Source organism: Prionailurus viverrinus, chromosome D3 (genome assembly GCF_022837055.1).
Source record: "Prionailurus viverrinus isolate Anna chromosome D3, UM_Priviv_1.0, whole genome shotgun sequence".
NCBI lineage: Eukaryota > Metazoa > Chordata > Mammalia > Carnivora > Felidae > Prionailurus > Prionailurus viverrinus.
The window spans coordinates 36,412,449-36,434,839 of NC_062572.1; the positions used below are offsets into that span (position 1 = coordinate 36,412,449).

Genomic DNA, 22,391 nt, shown 5'->3' on the forward strand with positions numbered 1-22,391 from the left:
CCCCTCTGAAAATAGGACTAGTATCACTACAAAAATTTTGATGTCACTAAAGGAAACTGACAAAATCACCCAGTCTCCACTAATTCCGTAACAAATATATATATATACATATATATATATTACATGGAGGTCCTTTTAATCATGACTAGATAAAACACTTTTCTGCAGACAGAATGATATAGCTAAGGCTGAACTCATTCAATGTATGCATATATAATAATTTTTTATATATAATAAATAATTTTTAAAAGTCAAAGGTCTTTAAGGGTTCTGCCCAAATGTACCCTTCAGAGAGTTTTAGTCTTGCATATTCAGCAATATCTCAACTATTATAATTATGTGACAGACTCACTTTAAGTTGCTAGGTACTGGTAGAAATTCAGTTTGTGATAAAAACCATTAAACTAACATTATTAACAAAGAAACCTACTATTTTGGTATTTATAAAAAATAATCTTACATATTTTGGGCATATACAATTAAAATTTCTTGGTTATATAAACTTCAAAGAGAGATATTTAATAGGCTATTTTATGTACCATAAAATTTAAAGACTTATAATGTATTCATTTGCAGACATCTAAAGAACGTCTCAACTGCAACCACAATTTTCCATTTATTTTTCTGATATATGAACAAGCAAAAAATATAGAAGTGTGTAATTCGTATAGACACTGCTAAAAATGAACACCTACAGTAAATGGTAACCTAGTAACTTTGTTTCCTTTTTCTCCACTTAACAAACTTTAACATACATATTTTTCTTTAAAAAACACTCCATGTAGAATTAAATATTCTTAAGCTTTAGTATTAGGTTGATATAATTAATCCATAAAAAAACACATGGTATAATCTGTATTGATTTTCAACTAAGAGAACTGTAGTGGTTTTGTTTGAGATTCAGATAGAAGCAGCTGGTGATATTTAGAAGAAGGTCTGAAAAATTACAATTCAGAATTCTGTGTGTCAAGTGTACCATATATGTCACAAAGCAGAGGAGAAAAAGCAGAGCATGCAAAAACACTATGCAAAACACTATGGAATTTCGTCTGGTTGGTAATGAAATCAAAGAATATCTCACTGCCTATCATGCTGTATTCTCAATCCTCTGTACATAATGGTTACCTAACTGGACTTTTCATTTCTGCCAAGCACTGGTACTACAGGGATAGGTGAGACAGAAAGGGTGCTGAACACCCACCACTGTGCTTGCTGCCACTCCACCAGTTCAGAAGTGGATTTAATGTGAGAGTTTGCTAACAGTCCTAATTAAACGAAATAAGGTTCTTGGGTTATAAATGGATTATAATTTTCCACACCTGGCCTAACTCACTTCCTAACATATATTCTGGAAGTGATTTAAAAATGCCATTTGGAAAGCAAGAAGATAAAATATTCTTTACATCTTAAAAGGGAGAATCTTTAATTTTAGGTATATAACATGCAAATTCCTTTGTCCTACAAAATGCTTGATCAAGTCTAAACTCCTATAATGATCAAGTATGCTGATGATATATTTTAACACTCTAAAAACATCTTATGTAATTTCTTCCTATAGATATCTTCATACTTCTAAGGTTAAAAGGTTTGCTTTAAAACTTCCTAAGGTGATGCTTCTTCCTACTTATGGTTAAACTGTTAACATCACATGATCCATTTAATAAAAATTTCTGGTATACCTGGACTTAAATAATTGTTTTTTTGATCTATTGATTTATTAACTGTTATAATTCCGTATGTGCATGTATCAACCAGTCATATTTTCATAGCTCCTGAAATATAAAACTGAGGAAATGAGTTTCACAAACTATGACAATATATTTAGAATAGTTACAGTTTAATATTTTAACATTAAGAAAATAAGGCTCTTTAAAAATACTGGTCATTTTGTGTATTTTATGACACAGAAATGTACTCAGTAAACACCAGTGGGTAACAATATATCACTGTCTTTTTAAAAGTTTCCTGATCTGTTTTTACAGCAGATGCTAAGAGTAGCTCATCTATTTATTATGATGGAGTATCTCCTTGCTTAAGGTGAAGTACGCAAGTGAGGAAAGTTTATAGCAGCTGCTCTATAAACAAGGCCAGATTTCTGGTGGTTGAAGTAACATAAGAAAAAGGTGAATGCCTTTTTTGACAATGACTGGCATTTTCAACTTTGTTCACTGGTCACTCTGTTTAAGTAATAAAATTAGTATCTGTAAATCTGTAACAGAATTTCTACTTTGGCAATTAATGAATGCCAGAAAGTATGGGGGGGGGGGCACTGTGTGACACAGAGTTACCCACTTCTCCATTACCATAATTATGTTTCATGAGTGTGACATGACTCTGAATAATATGACTGAGTCCTCAGCAGAGCAGCAAGAAGCAATTACTTGTAGCAAACACCATTATTAGATAGAATTTCTGTGCAGGAAGGTAATGTGGAATAAGACTGTGGGGAAAGGGCAGAAATTAGGGGGGAAAAAGACTAAAGAATTATGCAAATTTAAAAGTGCCACACATTTGTATACAAATAAGCTATACTAACCAAGACATGTATTCCTGCAATATTATAAATGTTTGATATGCATGACTTAGGAGAGCTACTCAGTGTAGTCTCTGGACTGAGGCTAGTCTGCAAATTATTACTAATCTGTGGAGAAATAAGGAGCCTGCACCAAAACTGGAAATCAATTTTATGTCACTAGCACACTGTTTAATTCAGCTGATATTTACTCATAGCCTTTCATCCTTCCTGATAACGGGAAGCAATGTGTTGATTTACATTCTGGCACAAGCTCCTTATCTTGAGGACCAGTAACAGTTTGTGGAACAGCAACCTTGATGTGAGTAGCACTGGCATAAAGCACAATGCCTAATGGAATAAGCCATATTTTAAATGTTACATATTTAATACTATTTCCTCCAAATTTATTAAGTTCTAAAATCCAGCGTCTTGGTTATATTATCTAACTTTGCAACTCTTAAAGTGTATCTGTCACATGGATGATGTGATATACCAGATGGGTAATGATGCTATCAGGCTATATACATACAAACATCTATGGGCAGTTATTCTTGATTAGATAGTAATACATTCTAAATTTAGATTGGATGAAGTTTGATAAAGTTAAGTCTAACAAGGACCTCATGTAAAATAAACAAAGTGGGTATTTTCATCAGTCTTTTTCAGCAACTCCAAAATTTTTGTATGATACTTACTGATGATTTTTGCATCATTCCTTGAGGGACTTTGATCAAGCAATAATTCAGGCACATTCACCATGTGGAAAATAAATATTCTGAAAAATCAATACATAGTTGATGAACACATGAAACAATATCAGTGAAAATCAAAAAAGGCTCTTGAAGATGTGTTTCACTCTAATTAAACATATAAGTTCAGATATGATCCCTCCCCTCTTCCACAGGCAATCTGTTTTCTAATGGCAAGTTTTATAATAAAAGCTGCTCTTCACAGCCACTGTTTTCTGAAGAGACCAGAGTTACAGAGTTCATAGCCATAATAAATGGGAAAATTAACATACCATATACAAATTTTCTCTTTTTCAAATCTTATTTTCTTACTTTCTTATGAAAGCCAAGGTAATCTTAACTGTTATAGCCCTGATCTCACACAGCACAAATGACTTGCAGCTTATAACTGGTCGATGGATTTACAAATATTTTAGAAGTAGAAACTGACAGAGGTTAGTGGATGATTATGTTAGCATCTTCATTTTCTTAATCAGCTGTATCCCTAGTACTTAAATAATACCTGACACATAAGCAATGTTCAAGAACAGGTGCTGAAAAACTGAAGGAAAAGGAGACAGAGGAGTTTATTAGGATGACCACCAAGTGACATATATACAGACAAATGATGCTATCATCAATCGAGACACGAAAAACAAGAAAAGGAGTCTAAATGGAAGAGAAAGAACTTCTATTTAGGTCTACTGATTTCTGTGGGAATTCTAAGTGGTAATATCCAGAGAGCAATTAAATATACAGGTTTGAGGTTTAAGAGAAAAGTATGGAATACATATCTGGAAGACCTCACCTTATTGATGGTAGTTAAAAAACTGAGTGTGGGTGAAATTTATCTATGAGAATATGTGTCATGAGAAGACAGTCCAGAAAGTAAAATCTTTGGAAAAACCAACACAGGAATGTATGGGAAGGGAATGAGGAAGAAATGAAGATGAGATTCTAGAAGGAAACTGAGTAGAAACAGTCCAGGAAGCTAGATGAAAGCTGGGAGAGAATCACATTCCAACAACCAACACAGGAGAATTTTAGAAAGAACGTCAACATTGTCAAATTCTGCCAGGAGAGTAAAAAGATAGCTAAGGGATCTGGCAGTTAGATCATGTGTGATGTTAGTAAACAGATTCAACAAAGTACATTTCGCTAGGTATATATCCTTTCAAATTCTGTTCCATACTTGTAAGATTTTACACAAATGTATGTACATACACAAACTTAGAGGTTTAACAAATATTATTCATTTTAAAACTGAGATATTATGATTATCTTGATTTTTCTAACTCAAAAATATCATAATGAAAATCTCTCCAAGTAATAGCATTAGGACCTACTTTCTCACGGCTGTACAATAAATAGTCCATTGTGTGACTATCTACCACAATTTATGCAACCAATCCCTTGTATCACCATACAGTTTTTCTTTTGCCACTAAAAACAGCGCTATAAAAAACATGAGATATTATCAGAAGTTTAATTGCTAGATCAAGGAGCATATCTATTTATAAAAATGTTTACAATGATAAATTTTGAACTTACACAAAAGTAGGCAATGTTATGCTATACCACCAGGAAACCACTAGCCCATCATGTACTCATCACTCAGCTCCAATAGCCATCAATCCTTGGCCAATTCATACCTCCATTTATCCTATCCCTGTATCACTTTGAGGCACATCCTGTTCATATCATTTCATCTAGAAATATTTTAGTATATATCTCTACAAGAGCTCTTGTATTGTTAGCTGTTGCCAGACTGTTTTTCAAAGACTGTTGTAACAATTCACGTACTTCCTTTTATATCCCTTCCTCTACTAAATAACCACTTTTGTAAGTTGTTGGTTTATTTTTCCAAAATTTCTTTTTTTAAATATAAGAAAATATACTTATTAGTACATCTTTTAAATGTTTAAATGTCTGCTATTATCTTTCTTTTACCCTGACATATGAATAATACCTTGGTCAGGTACAGAATTTTTATAGTGCAGTTTTCTCTCAACAGTTTACCTTCCACTGTTAGAAGTTCTACATCCAGGAGAGCCTGGGTGGCTCAGTCAGTTAAGCATCTGACTTCTGCTCAGGTCATCATCTCACTGTTCATGAGTTTGAGCCCTGTATGGGGCTTTCTGCTGCCATGGTTAGCACAGAGCCTGCTCCAGATCCTCTGTCTCCCTTGCTCTCTGCCCCTCCTCCACATATAACATACTCTCTCACTCTCAAAAATAAACATTAAAAAAAAAGTTGTAAGTCCAATGCCAATGTGACAGTATTTCCTGGTAGATAACTTGTTACATTCAGAACTAAGGAAACTGACAAATACATGTCTGGTGGATGTGGGGGGATATATGTGTGTGTGTGTGTGTGTGTGCGCGCGCGCACACACACATGTTTTCATTAAACCATCTGGGGGCGCCTGGGTGGCTCAGTTGGTTGAGCGTCTGACTTTGGTTCAGGTCATGATCTCATGGCTTGTGGGTTCAAGCCCCACTCCGTGTTGACAGCTGAGAGCCTGGAACCTGCTACGGATTCTGTGTCTCCCTCTCTCTCTACCCCTCCCCACTCACACTCTCTCTCTCCTTCAAAAACAAATAAATGTTAAAAAAAAATCTTAAACCATCTGGAACTCACTCACCTTTATAACTGATAGACTCAGGCTATCAGAAAATTTTTCAGCTCAGGACAATTTTTTTCTATTTGTTTAATTATGGACTATCTTTCACCTGCTTCTTTTTTTCCCTTTCAAATTCCTGTAGATATTACTCACATGTTTGACCTTTTACATTTCCTAGATCTATTCTCTAAGTCTTTTTTCTTTTAGGATTCTTTCTCTTTGTATTTTTGCTGTGTTGTAAGGATTTATTTTACATGATTTTCCAGTCTGACAACTTAAAGCCCTAACAATGATCATTCCTCACTGGAGTTCTGCTTGTATAATCATGTTTTTTATTAGTTCCAAAAAGTCATTTTGTGCTGTACGTGAATTTTGTTCAGTGCTCATTTTTGTTGTCGAAGTTAATCTGCTTCCTCTAGTAGTTTTATTTAGCTGGGTTAACATTTTGTTTGTTTAAAATGATCATTCTCTCAGATTTCTAGACAACCTTGAAGGGTTGCCTTTCTTTGTTAGCACACTGTAACCCAATGGTGGGAGTAGACCGAGGTAGTGGTGGAAGGTAAAGTGGCCTTCACCCCTGTGCCTGCCAGTTAGCAGCTAAAGTACCAGGAGAAGGCTCTCTGTTGTTTGATTCTAGATCTCCTCAAACTTTTCTAGTCTCTGTAATGGACGAACTCAGCCTACAGATTTAGCTATTCCTGGGATTTGTGGAGGCTGAAAAGTCCTGAATAATCCCTCAGGGCCAGTAAACCTCCCCAGCAATTCAACAGATATTTACCAAGCAGTGTCTATGTACCACTTAAGGAACTTAGATCTACTGGATGGTTAAGAGGTGAAAACAGATGCTGGAAAGAATGTTGCCCCCTTTACAATTTTGCCTATAGTTTTAGTTTCATTCATTAACATTACCACTACTACACCAAATACTGCTATCAACACTTTACCCAATATTGTATTTTTCTTTCCTTCTTTACAGCCCCCACCCTCGGTCTCCTCTTCTTATAATTAATCCTACTTTTGGATAGGTGATAGTGCTGATCACTTCCTAAGTGAAGTAAAAATGCTGATCATGTCCTTAGTGAAATAAAGGAACTATTACTATTGCTGGTCCCCCTCAAAACTACTGAAAGCTTATCAGGCTTTCCCCAACATATCATCTTAATAATTTTTTAGTATCTTTTAAATGGAGAGAGAGAGAGAGAGGTAAGAATTTCTTAGCATCTTTAAATGTAGACAGAGAGAGAGGGAGGGAGGATAAGGGAGAGTAAGGGAGGGAGAGGGGGAGGGAGAGGCAGACAGAGAATCCCCAGCAGGCTCCATGCTCTCAGCACAGAGCCCGATGTGGAGCTCATTCCCACAAACCATGAGATCATGACCTGAGCTGAAATCAAGAGTCAGATGCTCAACCAACTGAGCCACCCAGGCACCCCAAGAATTTCTTAGTATTAAAAAAAAAATCTAATATCCCAGGGATTCCTGGGTGGCTCAGTCAGTTAAACGTCCAACTCTTGGTTTTGGCTCACGTCATGTTCCTGAGGTTTTGGAGTGTAAGCCCTCCATTAGGTTCTGTGCTGAAAGCATGGAGCCTGTTTGGGATTCTCTCTCTCTTCCCGTCCCTCCCCAACTTGTGCTTGCTCTCTCAAAATAAATAAATAAACTTAAACAAACAAACAAACCGTAATATCCTGGAACTTACAAGTGTCATCTATCTCGACTGAGTTTTGTGCAAAAATACCCCAGAAAAGTATAACTCACCTATTAAACACATGCTTGGTTTTTTTAGTCTTTCTCCTTTTTAAACATTTTAACTTTTTCCTACAGGTTATCCTTTTTCATTTTCATGCAATCTATGTTGAAGAACCAAAGCTGTCTGGGTCTCCCACAGTCTAGATTTTGGTTAATGAAGTTCAGCATATCCCTCAAACCCTGGTATTTCCTCCAAGCTGCAGCTGGAACCTGAGGACTGAGAATTGTATTCTTTCATTGGGGGCATTGCAGTATATTTTTTTTTTAATTTAATGTTAGCAATGCTTAGATATATTAACTAGGAATTGCAAAACAGTTAATCCTTTTCTCCCATTCTTTTGGCTGAATTAATCTTAAAAGAAAATACTTCTCACCTATAAAGTTACCCAGTGATAAAGTTCATATAGGAAAGACAAAATAAATGATCACTTTCCATTTCTGCCTAATTTTTAAGATAACAAATTAGTTCTCTGATGATGAATTAATTTAAAAATTTATCACTATGGAATCATGGATTTAAACATAGATGCAACTAATACTGTTACTGAAGCACAAACTATCCCATCTTTGGCCAGTGGGTATTCCTTCAACTTGTTTCCTAAGGCTTTTTGACAAGGCTTTGATAGTTTCCTTAGAATCTGTAATGACAAAATGTCCCAAGTTTATCTTCTAGATTTCCTCAAAGAATCACCTATTTTTTCCCAGTTTTCTTTTCATTTTTTTTTCTTTTTTAATTTGAGAGAGTGTGAGTGGGGGAGGAGCCAAGAGAGAAGGGGTCAGAAGATCTGAAGTGGGATCCATGCTGACATCAGTGAACCCAATACAGGGCTTGAATTCACGAACCATGAGATCATGACCGGAGCTGAAGTTGGATGCTCAACTGACTAAGCCACCCAGGTGCCCCATCCTGCTTTTCTTTTACTTTCAGTAGAATATTTTTCAAGATTATAATCTGGGCACTAGGAATGACTGATTATTGCATACTGTCTTAATGTCACTGCTTTTATATCTTTTCAACACATAAAGCAAGGAAAGCTTATATACTGATATGTTTACATATATATATCTATATATCTATATCTATATTTTTTTTTAAGTTTATTTATTTTGAGAGAGACAGCAAGTAAGGGAAGGGTAGAAAGAGAGAAGGAGAAAGACAGAATCCTAAGCAGGCTCTGCACTGGCAGCGTGGAGCTCAATGCAGGGCTCGAACTCATGAACTGCAAGATATGACCTGACCCGAAGTCAGATGCTTAACCAACTGAGCCACGCGGTGCCCCAGTATTTATTTCGAATTTCATTTGGAAATAATTTCAGACTCACAAAAAGCTAGAAAAAATACTAAATACTATATATCCTTTATCCAGATATGCCTATTATTGTTATACTCTCTTGCTTTATAACTTGTATTCTCTCTGTATATACATGTGTGTATATATACATTTTTTCCTTTGAACTGCACGAAGGTAAATTATATACATCATGGCTCTTTACCTCTACCTACTTCAGTGAATATTTCCTAAAACATAAGGATATTATCTATCACCACAGTATAGTTATCAACTTCATAAATTTACACTGATAAAACGCTAATCTTCTGTCCATATTCCTTGTATGGTATAATGTTCTTTATATAGTCATTCTCCCCCTCCAGGATAGGATCCAGACAAGGAACAGGTATAGCCCTTAACTGTTATCTCTTTACATAATATGGAACATTTCTATCACTTTATGACATTGACATTTCTTAATCTTTCATGGTGCTGGCTCTTAAAAAGAAAAAAACCAGAACATTCCTCATGATTATGCATTCACAGCCAGAATGCTAGAAAAGTAACATTATATCCTTCTCATGGTATCACATCTGAAGGCACATGATGTGCATCCATCCCTCCCTTGATGATGGTAATTTTGACCACAAAGTTCAGTGTGCTAAATTTCTCTTCTCTATCATTACTGTTTTCCTTCTCCTCTGTTGTGGTATTGGTGAAAAGGCCATGTAAATATTCTGCTCATCATCAAAAAGTCCCCTGTAGATTATCAGCCATTAGTGATTCTTGCCTAATCATTTTTACCATAAAAGATATAAATGATCAGGTAGGGGTGGGAACTGACTAGGGAAGGGTGTAAGGAACTTTCTGGAATGACAGAGACAGTCTGTATCTTGAGAAGATTAGATTATACAGGTCTATGCAGTTCTGAAAATTCAGACTGCTTCATTAAAGATTAATTTCACAAATGTAAATATTATCTTAAGCAATCATATGCGAAAACAGAACTCTAGTTAATGAAATGCCTGCTAAAGGATTTAGAAATGTCTGCAATTTATTCTGAAAGGCATCAAAAAAATAAGAAGATTGGATATGTGATAATGTAATAAAAAAATCTAGTAAAAAGTTAACAGCTAAGAAATTGTATTTGCTGGGTACAGAGTGTACACTACATCATTCTTTGAGCTTTGCTGTATGTTTGAATATTTTTTTTTAACTTTTAAAAACCTTTATTTATGTTCGAGAGAGAAAGTGTGCAATGTAGAAGAGGAAGAGAGAAAGAGAGAGAGGGAAAGAGTGAATGAATATGAATCCAAAGCAGGCTCCAGGCTCTGAGCTGTCAACACAGAGCCCTGCACGGGGCTCGAACGCATGAACCTGACCTGAGCTTCAGTTCATGACCTGAGCTGAAGTCGGACACTTAAGCAACTGAGCCACTCAGGCACCGCTGAACATGTTCATAATAAAACACTGAGATTCTAACTTCTGCACAGCAAAGGAAATCATCAACAACATGAAAAGGCAACCTAGTGAATGGGAGAAAATATCTGAAAATCATGTATCTCCTAAAAACATCTAAAATATATAGAGAACTCATACAACTCAAAAGCAAACAATCCAATTTAAAAATGGGGAGAGGATTTGAATAGACATTTTTCCAAAGAAGATGTAAAAAGGGCCAAGAATATATGAAAAGATGCTCAACATCACTAATTATCAGGGAATTGCAAACCGCAGTGAGGTATCTCCTCACACTTGTGAGAATGGCTAGTTCCAAAAAGACAAGAAATAAAAAGCGTTAGCAAAGACGTGGAGAAAACAGACTTCTGCACTGCTGGTGGGAATGTAAATTAGTGCGGCCACTATGGAAAATAGTATGGAAGCTCCTCAAAAAATTAAAGATGGAATTACCATAATTCCCAGCAATTCCACTTCTGGGTATTTATCTGAAGAAACAAAAATACTAACTCAAAAAGATATATGCACCCCATGTTCACTGCAGCATTATTTACAATAGCCAAGATATGGAGGCAACCCAAGTGTCCATCTATGGATGAATGGTTAAAAAAGATGTGGCATATGCATTAATAAATTACCCAACCATAAGAAAGAGTGAAATCTTGCCATCTACAAAGGACCCTGAGGTCATCATGCCAAGTGAAGTAAGTCAGAGAAAGACAAATACTGTATGATCTCACTTATATGTGTAATCTAAAAACAAAACAAAAAAACCCCAAGCTCACTGATACAGAGAACAGATTATAGGCTGCCAGAGGTGGGCACTAGATGAAATGGATGAAAGGGGTCAAAATGTACAAACTTTTAGTATAAAATAAGTAAGTCATGGGGACGGAAGGTACAGCATGGTGATAATACTGTACTATGTATTTGAAAGCTGCTAAGACAGATCTTAAAATTCCTTATCACGAGAAAAAAAAGAAAAAATATTTTAACTATGTAGGATGATGGATGTTAACTAGCCTTACTGTAGTGATCATTTTGCAATATATACAAACACCAAACCATTACGTTGAACACTTGGAACATAATGTTACAGGTCACTTCTACCTCAAAAAAAAAAAAAAAAAAAAAAAAAAAAGCACAGGGTAGACCTTTCTGCCTCAAAAGTATAAATGTTGCTTTACTGCTTTCTGGAAATGGCTGAGATTAAATGAGTATGGTTTGATTTTTATTCCCTTATTTATTTTATTTATTTATTTTTTTTAATTTATTTTTTTTTTAACGTTTATTTATTTTTGAGACAGAGAGAGACAGAGCATGAACGGGGGAGGGTCAGAGAGAGAGGGAGACACAGAATCTGAAACGGGCCCCAGGCTCTGAGCTGTCAGCACAGAGCCCGATGCAGGGCTTGAACTCACGGACAGTGAGATCATGACCTGAGCCAAAGTCGGCCGCCCGACTGAGCCACCCAGGCGCCCCTTTATTCCCTTATTTATAAGAAGTAGTATTACCTAATTTCTTGTAGAAATTCTTTAAAATTTTGTGAGGATATGGCCATTATGATTCTTAATAAATTCTTGAAGAATAAATTCAATGAGGATTTTTGCCTGAAACATGAATCCTTTCAAACTATATGTAAAAGACTTTCTTCAATGCAGGAAAGTTTTCTTCTGTTACATCTTTAATTGTTTATGTTTAAAAGGAAACCAAGTACGTCAAAATTTTTCTGAAATATTCTTTTAGATCTTTCCTTTTTAATACGATGTTTATAAACTGTGCCCCTACCTTACAACAATGAGCAGAGTTCAACCACCTAAATCACAGAAGTCAAAATGCAAAGATGACTCACTAATGCCAGGAAAAACAGGAAGGGTTTGGTTAGTAGCTCTCTAATTTATAACAGAATGAAAGAAGTCAGAGTAGCGTGCTAACAGCTGTTAATGGGGAAAGGTTCTGCAGTAGACTTTAATGTTATAGCAGTTTGGGGGGGGGCGGGGAGGGAATCATGAAAATAGGGCAATGGCATTATGTCTCCACTTACACAGAAGACATGTAGTAAATACCTAGGTTACTAAATTCATCATTCTTAATAGCTGGCTAACATTATTCTAAGGAACTCAAACATTTTCTGTATTGTAAAGCAGAATCAGAATGTTTTACTAAACACCACGTCAAACAAACAGTTGAATGTAGATTATCTGAAACGAACCTGTGTAACTTTCATCATCATCAGACAAAGGCACCTCTCTTTTTAGCAGCAATTCCAACTCCTCTGTCTCTGCTACATCCACTGGGCGCTCCCCGTGCTTATTAGCTTGAAATGGATTTCCACCATGACGAAGTAACAGTTTGACTATCTGCAATATTAAACAGTAGGAAGATTTAGTCTCTTCAGTGTTCGTGTCATTTCAACCATTCTCTTGAAAACACATATCCTTCTGCCTCATCTACTCTGCCTCTGTCTGTCTATTCTAAATCATGATTACTTTCTTCAAGTTCCATTTTCATTGCCATCTACCCTCAATCTGATCTTATCTACTACAAAGATGTTTCCTCCTTAAAATTTAAGCTGGGTTATTTGAGCACTAAATCAGATCATTTTTCTTCCTTTTCCATCATCTATTCAACAAATATTTACTGAGTGTCTATTAATGAGCACTGCTCCAAATTTTGTAGATAAATCCACGAAGAAGAATAACAAGCTTCTTGGCCTCTTAGAATGTATATTCAAAAGGGAGTCTCAAAAGAAGTATTATCCTTTTGTTTAAGGCTAATATCACTACTAATGCTCTTAATCATCTTCTTTCCCAACTTCTAGGAATTTAAACTGTTAGGAACAGACATGGATTTATTCAGAACTAATGAATCTTTTTTTTAAAGTAGGCTTCAGGGTGCCTGGGTGGCTCACTCGGTTATGTGTCTGACTCTTGGTTTCGGCTCAGGTCACGATCTTGAGGTTTTGTGAGTTCAAGCCCCATGTTGGGCTCTGCACTGGCAGGGCGGAGCCTGCTTGGGATTCTCTCTCCTTCTCTCTGCCCCTGCCCCACTCACATGGTCTTGGTCTTTCTCAAAATAAATAAACTTAATTAAAAAAAAATAATAAAATAGGCCTCATGCCTAAACGCAGAGCCTAATATGGGGCTTGTAACTCACGACCATGAGATGAAGACCTGAGCTAAGATGCTTAACCAACTGAACCACCCAGGTGCCCTAGTTCTAATGAATCGGACTTTAAGGCCCTGACTTTCATGGTCCCATTACAGTGTCCTGTATCTAATTTTGTATTCATTACTTTGACACAGTTCTTAAGCTCTCTTGTCTCCTACCACATACAGTAAACTTTGGGCTCCACAAAACCAGGATGTGCCTGGCTAGTTATTTCATTTCTTTTGTTTGTTGCTTATCTTCTTCCATGTTTTTAAACCTCTTTTTGATTGGCTTTCTTAGAAGTCAGTCTCTTTCATCTTAAAAAAAAAAATGGCAATAAAGAAATGAAACACGGATGAAACAAGAAATTGTTTAAACCTATATTTCCCTCCTCTAGTCAAATCTTTTTTCCTTCATAGTCAAGCTTCTGAAAAGATGTTCACCCTTACGACCTTGACTTTTATGGCTCTTCATTCTTCTACCTGCAATGTCCCATCTTTCCCATGTTCATCAGTCCCATGAAATGGGATCTGTAAAGATCTAAGCCAATGATTGTTTCCCTAGGGCTCTGTCCTTGATTCACAGTCCCATGCTCTGGTCTACACCATCTATTTGGAGGGAGATCTCACCCACTCTGTTTGAATGTGATTGACAATTTGCAATCCATTCATTTATTTTCATTCTCTTGTTTGCTCTTTCTTAGCCCTCTCTTTTGAGCTCCAAACACAAATATCCTGGATATATCGATGAATATATTTGTATTTCAATGCAAATACAATAACTATGTATTGTATGTAATAAATATAATGCAACTACAATGCAATAGTTGAAACCAATAGATCCCAAATAAAGCTCATTAAAACATCTACTTTATCTTTTATCTATTTCTATTCTTAGTGACTAGCACCTATATATACCCAGTCACTGCAGCCAGAAAGCTGGGAGTCAGCACTGGCCCTTGTTTTTCACTGTAGTCTACATCAAATATTATTAATCCTGCTTGCTTACAGTCTCTTCTTGTTTTCACCTTCTATTTCCATTGTGTGTTCTATATATACAAATTTATTCTATAATTAATTAACACATTTCTCTACCCTTATTCTAGACCACAAACTTCATGTGAGATCAAGTATTTATTCCCAACACACAACAATGGTATTTTCTTGTATTTAGGAAATAAATGTCTTTTTAAAGAAACCTTATGAAACAAGATGTTGTAAATTAGGAATTCCTAACAAATCAAAAATAGGTAAGAAAAATTAAGACTCATAGTGAATAATGGAAAAATTTTTTCTGGACTATGAAAGAATAAACTATCAAGTTAGAAAATGTGAAAGATAAGAATGTATCAAAAAAACAAATAACTCATGATTCCAACTGTTAATATTTTATCCCTTTGTTTGCTAATTTTTATCAAATTACACATGCTTACGATTTTAAAAGATCAACTAGCTTTTCAAGGCCACTGGTGAAGAACGACTATCTCCAAAACGTATCTCCACATATTTAAGTAACACACTTAAGTTTGCTTCTTCCATATTTTTCAGTTTTAGGCACTGCCTATTGTCTTACAATGTAAGATGTGGATTCAGCCGTCTGTCACCAACTCTCATCCTCTCCCCTGCCATACACATACATTTCCCTTCCTCCTAGCATTCTAACATAATTACATATGTATTTCTTGTGCATCATTAGGCCTAATAAAAATGTTGAGCCAAGTAGTGCTCTATGACTAAATTTCCGTTCTTACACAACTTTATTTTTCCCCTGTGGAGTTAACTGCCTTGATTTTTCATTTGCTTAGTTTTCTACATAACCATCTTTAATTCATCCCCCATTCTGCTACAAATACAGTCTTCTTCGATTCAGTATACTATCATTTTTTGTTACAGACTCCTTTCTCCAAGCCTTCTAATGTGCTCTAAAATGGACTGGTTGCTCTCTAAGATTTGCTTCCCAGCTGTCAGCTCCCTTCATCCTATAACCCCAGAAATACCCTTTCCTCAATTTTGTGTTGTGTTCTTTACAGACTCGTTTTTTTAATGTTTATTTTTAGAGAGAGAGAGAGTGCGTGCACGCGCAAGCGTGAGTGGGGGAGGGGCAGAGAGAGGGAGAGAATCTCAAGCAGGCTCCATGCTCAGTGAGAAGCCTGACTCTGGGCTCAATCTCATGACCATGAGATCATGACCCAAACTGAAATCAAGTTGGACACCTGACTGACTGAGCCACCCAGGTGCCCCAATCCTATCTTCTTTTTTGATTTACTCCCTTTATTTTGTTGAATCACCAACTCCAGAAAATTCCTGAAGAAGTAAATATTTTGAGATTTTTTTACATGTCAGAAAATACCTTTATCTACATTAAAAAACAATTTTCCCTCCAATTCTGAAGGTATCACTCCATTATCTTCTAGCTTCTAGGGTTGTTAATGAAAAGTCTGATGCCATTCTGATTTTTTTTTTTTTTTTTTTTTTTTACCTTATATAATGATTTGTTTCTTCTCTCTGTAAATTTCAGGACATTCTTTGCCCCTGTTGTTCCGAAATTCCAGGATAATGTATCTTTTTTTTTTTTTTTTTTAAGTTTATTTATTTTGAGAGAGCAAGCACACAAGGGGGTAGGAACAGAGAGAGAGAGGGAGAGAGAATCTGAAGCAGGCTTCGCACTGTCCGAGGACCCAATATGGGACCTGAACTCATGAACTGCAAGATCACGACCCAAGCTGAAACCAAGAATTGGATGTGAAACCAATGGAGTCACCCAGCGTCCGAAGGATAATATATCTTGATCTTGGTCTTTTTACATCCATTGTGCTGAGCATTCAACTGAATGCTTATAATTTGAAGACCCATGTTCCTTCAGTTCTAGGAAAATTTCTGGTTTTATTTAATATCCTTTCTGTTTTCAATGTTCTGCCTTCGAAGAACTCTTAAGATACTAGGTTTCTTAAAGTAATCTTTTTTCTCATTTCTGTGTCTTCACTTTTGTCTTTTTGTTTCCTAGTTTCTGGGAGATTTCTTCAACTTTATCTTTAATCCTCAAACAACTGACCCTTGAGCAACATGGGGGTTAGGGGTGCAGATTCCTGTGTAGTTGAGAATCCACATATTAATTTTTGACTCTCAAGAGCTTAATTAATAATAGCCTACTACTGACTGGAAGCCTTAGCAATTACATAGACTGTCAATTAACACATATTTTGTGGGTTTTTGTGTATCATATGCTTTATTCTTACAATAAAGTAAGCTAGAGAAAAGTCAATGTTATTAAGAAACATTGCCTGGGTGGCTCAGTTGGTTGAGCATCTGACTCTTGATTTTGGCTCACAGTTAGTGAGATCAAGCCCCGTGTCAAGGCTCTGTGCTGATGGTGTGGAGCCTGCTTGGGATTCTCTCTCTCTGTGCCCTCCCTCCCCGTCAAAATAAATAAACATTAAAAAAAAACAAAACCACAAGGAAAAGAAAATACGTGTATAGTACTATACCATATTTGTCGAAAAAAATCTGCAAGGGGACCCATGCAGTTGAAACCTGTATTGGTCAAGGGTCAACTGTGCTCCATTTTTCATTTTTTACCATATTATTAACTTCTAGGAGGTTTTTTCCTTCACTCACTGTTCCTTGTTTAATGCATTCAGCTCTTACTTCATAGCTACAATAAATTCTTAACTCTTTGGGGAAGTTGATGGCTTTGGGTGAACTTCCTCATGGCATCATTTTGTCCTCCAAGTTCCTACATTTTTGTTTGCTTGTTTTGATCTTTATCATCTATATTAGAGACTTTTCTCAAATGCAGGTGGATCACTGGCTGTCCACACTTAAGAGTAAGCCACTAAAAAGACTTACTGAAAGTTTTGTTGGCATGGTTAGGACTTGTTGACAGATGGACTTCATGTTAGTGTGATGTAACAGGACCATTTCATCAGACTCCTCTCTCAGCTAGTTCAATTTCCTGTGGAGAAATCTTTCAACTCATGCCTAAAATTCTAAGCCTTACTGTCAACATTTTGGTTGTTGAAAGGAGGCTGGGTTCTTAACACTGGATATGTTTCACTTAGTTAACTTACGCTTTATCCTTACTCTCAACTATTCTTGTGGTATGTCAGTCCAGAATGTATGGTTTATACTTGCCAGGAAATCAACCTCCCATCATCTGCTGGGGTGGGAGAGGTGTAATCATATGGCCATGTAGGGTTAGGAAGGGGATAGAAGGCTCAAAAAGACTTTGATACAATTATCTTGTTTTCAGTCCTATCTTAATAGGCACTTCCAGAAGTACCAAGCACCACCAATTCCTGAGGTCTAGTCTTTCTGGGATTCTGCATTTGAATGGCTTTTGTTTCAATTTTCTTTGATTTCTATAAATCAGGAGTCAGCCAATGAAAAGTAACCTTTTATATATTTTTTAAAAATACTTTAAAAAGGATTTATATAGGAGAATTAGTTCAAAGGAAGAGAGAGGGAAAAAAGAGGGTAGACAGAGAAAGGATGGTGGAGGCGGCACATGGCCAGCAAAATCTAAAATATTTACTATCTGGCCCTTTAGAGAAAAGTCTGCCAAATCCTGTTCTAGATCAGTAACCACTCATTCTTCTAATTCTCTTCTCCCAAAATGTTGGTTTTCTTGTTTCTTCTTTTTTTGTCCTTGTGCATCTGTCATCTAGAATCTCCTCTTACTGTCATTTTAGGGGTTTGAGAAGGTAACTGAAGTAAAAACTTCAGTTAATATGAATAATACTGTACTGTACATCTTTATAAGTTGAAAAATTTCCATTTTTAAGCTTATTTCCTTAGGCTAGAGCCACAGGATAAAAACAATAAATAAATAAAATGTAGGATCTTGATACCACTGAAAACTTTCTACACCCATTAGGAAATAACCAGCAAATACATATTGCATGACTGTGATGAATCAGGGACAGGTGGTTAATTTAAACATGTTACAAAAACCCCAACCCAAATAATCTTCTACAGAACTTCCACATATGCAAATCATTATTTATTCCAGAAGGATTTAAAGGGGGTCCCGGGGTGACTCAGTTGGTTAGGCCTCCGACTTCAGCTTAGGTCATGATCTCACAGTTCATGGGTTTGAGCCCTGTGTCGGGCTCTGTGCTGACAGCTCAGAACCTGGAGTCTTCTTTGGATTCTGTGTCTCCCTCTCTTTCTATCCCTCCCCCATTCATGCTCTCTCACAAAAATAAAACAAAGCTGCTTAAAGCACAAGAGCCAACAAATTTGAAATAAGTAAAAACGATGAAGAATGGACAGATATCTAAAATAGAACTAGAAATAAGGCAATCACAAAAGTATGTATCATGAAATACTATATACACTTGCAAAAGGTAAGCTAAAGATTAGATTCTTAGTAAGCTATGTTAGTCTAAATAATTTACAACAGGACAGAAAACTGCTATCTTTCAGCTTCTCCCACCCTGGAAATGTTTTATGGATGGCTGCAGTTGTCAGAGGTATTATTGAGTTAAAGAAATTTAATTCTTAGGTAGAGATTCATAATAAATGGTACAAATATACACAAATGAGAGTTTGGTGGCTCTCATTTCCCTCTTCCTTCTTAGGCACAAGTAAAAGAACAAGGAGAAAATAGCTCTCAATAGCTCTGAATTGTGACTCCTACTATCCTAGGCATGTTGGTAGGAGGAAAGCAAAGGTCTCTTGAAAGTAGCATGCCAGTCTCCCTCTGGAAAGAGACTGGAAATAGTGTTTGAGTCCCTGTAAGTATAGGAGCTCAAAGGTCAGCCTCTGGAAATATTTGCAGCTATGTGCACATTTAGAAACTTGTATTCACAGAAACATGTCTAACAAGGCATAATTCTTTAACATTATAGTTAGAAATTAGGAAATCTTATCACTTTAAAGAAAAACAATTCATCCTTGATAAGCTATCAAGAAGAGTATCGTTTAAAAAAAAGAGCAAAAAGTACAATATTTAAATAGCAGAGCCAGAAAATAAGTCACTTTCTGATAAATGCAGTGAGAAAGAAATGTACCCTATATATTGTTAGGTCTTATAAATTAAGTCTTTTTCTTTCTGCTTTATTCTCAGTTATGTATTCATCCATCCATGTACCATACATGCATGCATGCAGAACTCAGTAAGTGTTATATGTTAAGTCTTATGTAACAAGAAGCTCCAGGGGCCACTAACACAAATCCATACAAAAAGGCTGTATGCAGGGGCGCCTGGGTGGCTCAGTCGGTTGAGCTTCCGACTTCGGCCCAGGTCATGATCTCGCGGTCCGTGGGTTCGAGCCCCGCACCGGGCTCTGTGCTGACAGCTCGGAGCCCGGAGCCTGTTTCAGATTCTGTGTCTCCCTCTCTCTCTGACCCTCCCCTGTTCATGCTCTGTCTCTCTCTGTCTCAAAAATAAACATTAAAAAAAAATTTTTTTTTTTAAAAGGCCATATGCATGCTACTCACAGTGCAGTACAGGAAACACACAAGTACATCAGTTAAAAAAAAAATGCTGGAATTGCTATATAGGTATATACAGGTGTATACAATGGCCAAGGGAGCAGAAAAGACTAGTCCAATGGTAAACAAAAACCAGTTCAGGAAAAACAATGTTTATACACTGCATTTTTTCTTTAAAATTAGAACTTCTTTGAGAATCATAAAAAATACCTTAGAGAAAAAAGTTAATGTGAAAAATAGCATTTTTAGGTTCCAAATTCTAGTTTCTAAAATATTTGAGTATTTTTGAAAAATAGTAACATAAAGGTAGCCTTTTAATCTTCTACCTCTGACATTTCTATACCATTTTAGATTTCAAGGTGTGTTTACATGCATAGTGTCTTTTTTCCTTCAAAATATCCCCTTTAGATAGGTATTATTTGTTATATAATTTAAAGACGAGGAAATGGAGATTCAGAGGAGAAAAGCCACTTGTTCAAAATCACACAGATACTAAGTTGGCCAGGCCACAAGTGAATTCGTATCTATCTATCTTCACTCCAAATTCCACTTTTTTCATCAAATAGAGTAAAATGTGCCTTTTAAGACAGGCAGCTTGACACTGAAATTTTTATTGCATGTCAAAAAAGAAAATAGGGCAGAGAATGTTTGCTGCTTAAGAGAACAAAAGGGGATTTTCTAGCAGAAAGGTATGAGAGGATATCAAAACGCAATCTAGGACATTATAAAGCATGTCCTATCTTTCTTATTAGAGTGGAGACTCATTAAGTAGCAACTCTCCTAGATCACTGAATCATCATATCGTTTTTGTCTTAAAAAGACATGGAGATTCCTCTCTTTTGGCCCCTTAATTTGGAGTCACATCAATTTAATAAACTTGGGAAGAGCAGGAGTTCTTATGTCAATGCCCTGCCACGCTCATGGAGAGGCTGAGGGTATTGAAATGGAACAGGCTACGCAGTCTTAACAAGACACATCAGAAGCTTGTTTGCTTATTGTGAAGATTAAAAGAACCAATATGTATAAAGCATTTAGAACATTTCTTGTCCCATAGTGAAAATACAAATACTACCACGAGACAATAATGTAATGTAGTTCACAAAATAACACCACAAAATAAGAGATCAAAACAGACCAGTTATTCATATTTAGCTTCATACCCCAGTCATTTTATCATGTGAATACCGAGGATTTTTCTTACTGAGGAATTAGTAAAATCTGATCTCCATTTTTGCCACCAAGTTGATTTTTCCTATTATTTGACTTTGGGAAATATTCACTGAAGCCTATTGACTCAAAGAAGACAAATAAATGCAACTACCTAAAAATGCAGTTACAAGAACCTCAGATAAATAATTTATGTGACACTCCATTACCAAGTCTCCCTTAATATGAAAAATTTCAGTAGTTACAAATGTTTTTCAGATCAATAAGCAATTACATCTTCATTTGTAATGAAACGGTGACACTTCTATGCACACTGTTCAAGTATTCCTCAAAGTAAATGTTACTCATGGCACAGTTTCAAGCAGAAGAAACTGCTGACTTCATGAAATTCAAAGTACAACAAGGTATAGGGGCGCCTGGGTGGCTCAGTCGGTTGAGCGTCCGACTTTGCTCAGGTCACGATCTCACGGTCCGTGAGTTCGAGCCCCGCATCAGGCTCTGTGCTGACAGCTCAGAGCCTGGAGCCTGCTTCAGATTCTGTGTCTCCCTCTCTCTCTGGCCCTCCCCCCGTTCATGCTCTGTCTCTCTCTGTCTCAAAAATAAATAAATGTTAAAAAAAAAAAAAGAAAAAAAAAAAAAAACAAAGTACAACAAGGTATTAAACGTGATGGTAGTGAAGACTAAGTGTTCATCCAGCTTGAAAAGAAATGCTCACTATAATCCCAGACTTGCTAAAGATAACCAAATCCTTTCCTTCTCTTCTTCAATCACCATCATTGGTCTACTCAATAGGAAAACCATGTGTGAGGCCATTTTTTAAAAGGGAATTTCCTGACTTTATAGGTTCACTTGGGATTAGGTCACCATGAAAAGAAAAGTTTTACCCAAGTGTCCGGAGTCTGGGGTTCACACAGTGTTTGACTCTTGCCTGGAGAAACCTGAGAATGAATGGTTGACTGGATTTGCTGCTGATAAGCAGGGAGGGAAGGCAGTCATGGAAACAGATCTGCAGGTTCACTAGTGGTAGGGAATGCTATGTCTCCCTGAGTCCCACCTGTACTGTGCATTGGAGTGGAGAGGCAGCTGCAAATGGATCCACAGAGCCAGGTAGCAGTGCCAGGCAGAAGCTTCCGTCTGAAGGTTCTAGTGGATGGTGTGCACTGCTCAGATACCTTCTAAATGGACCAAGATGCTTATATCCCCAACTGCTGGGAGTGGCACCACTTAAGGGGTATGCCTCCTTGCCATCAGCAGCTTGCATTCACTGACTGATCCACGTGCACGCACATAGACCTAGCC

At 36.5% G+C, this 22,391-nt stretch overlaps 1 protein-coding gene across 4 annotated transcripts in view; it reads right to left on the reverse strand.

Annotated features, from left to right (window-relative positions):
- The window catches only part of ANKRD12 (ankyrin repeat domain 12), a 126,271-nt gene that overhangs the window by 34,372 nt on the left and 69,508 nt on the right, over positions 1 to 22,391 (reverse strand). For 3 of the 4 annotated variants that reach the window (XM_047827346.1, XM_047827348.1, XM_047827347.1), the window contains one exon: positions 12,554 to 12,701. In XM_047827346.1, the coding sequence (XP_047683302.1) occupies positions 12,554 to 12,701 (148 nt within the window). Of the gene's footprint in view, positions 1 to 3,210; positions 3,291 to 12,553; positions 12,702 to 22,391 lie in introns of those variants that run through there. The other variant, XM_047827349.1, reaches the window with a different exon arrangement.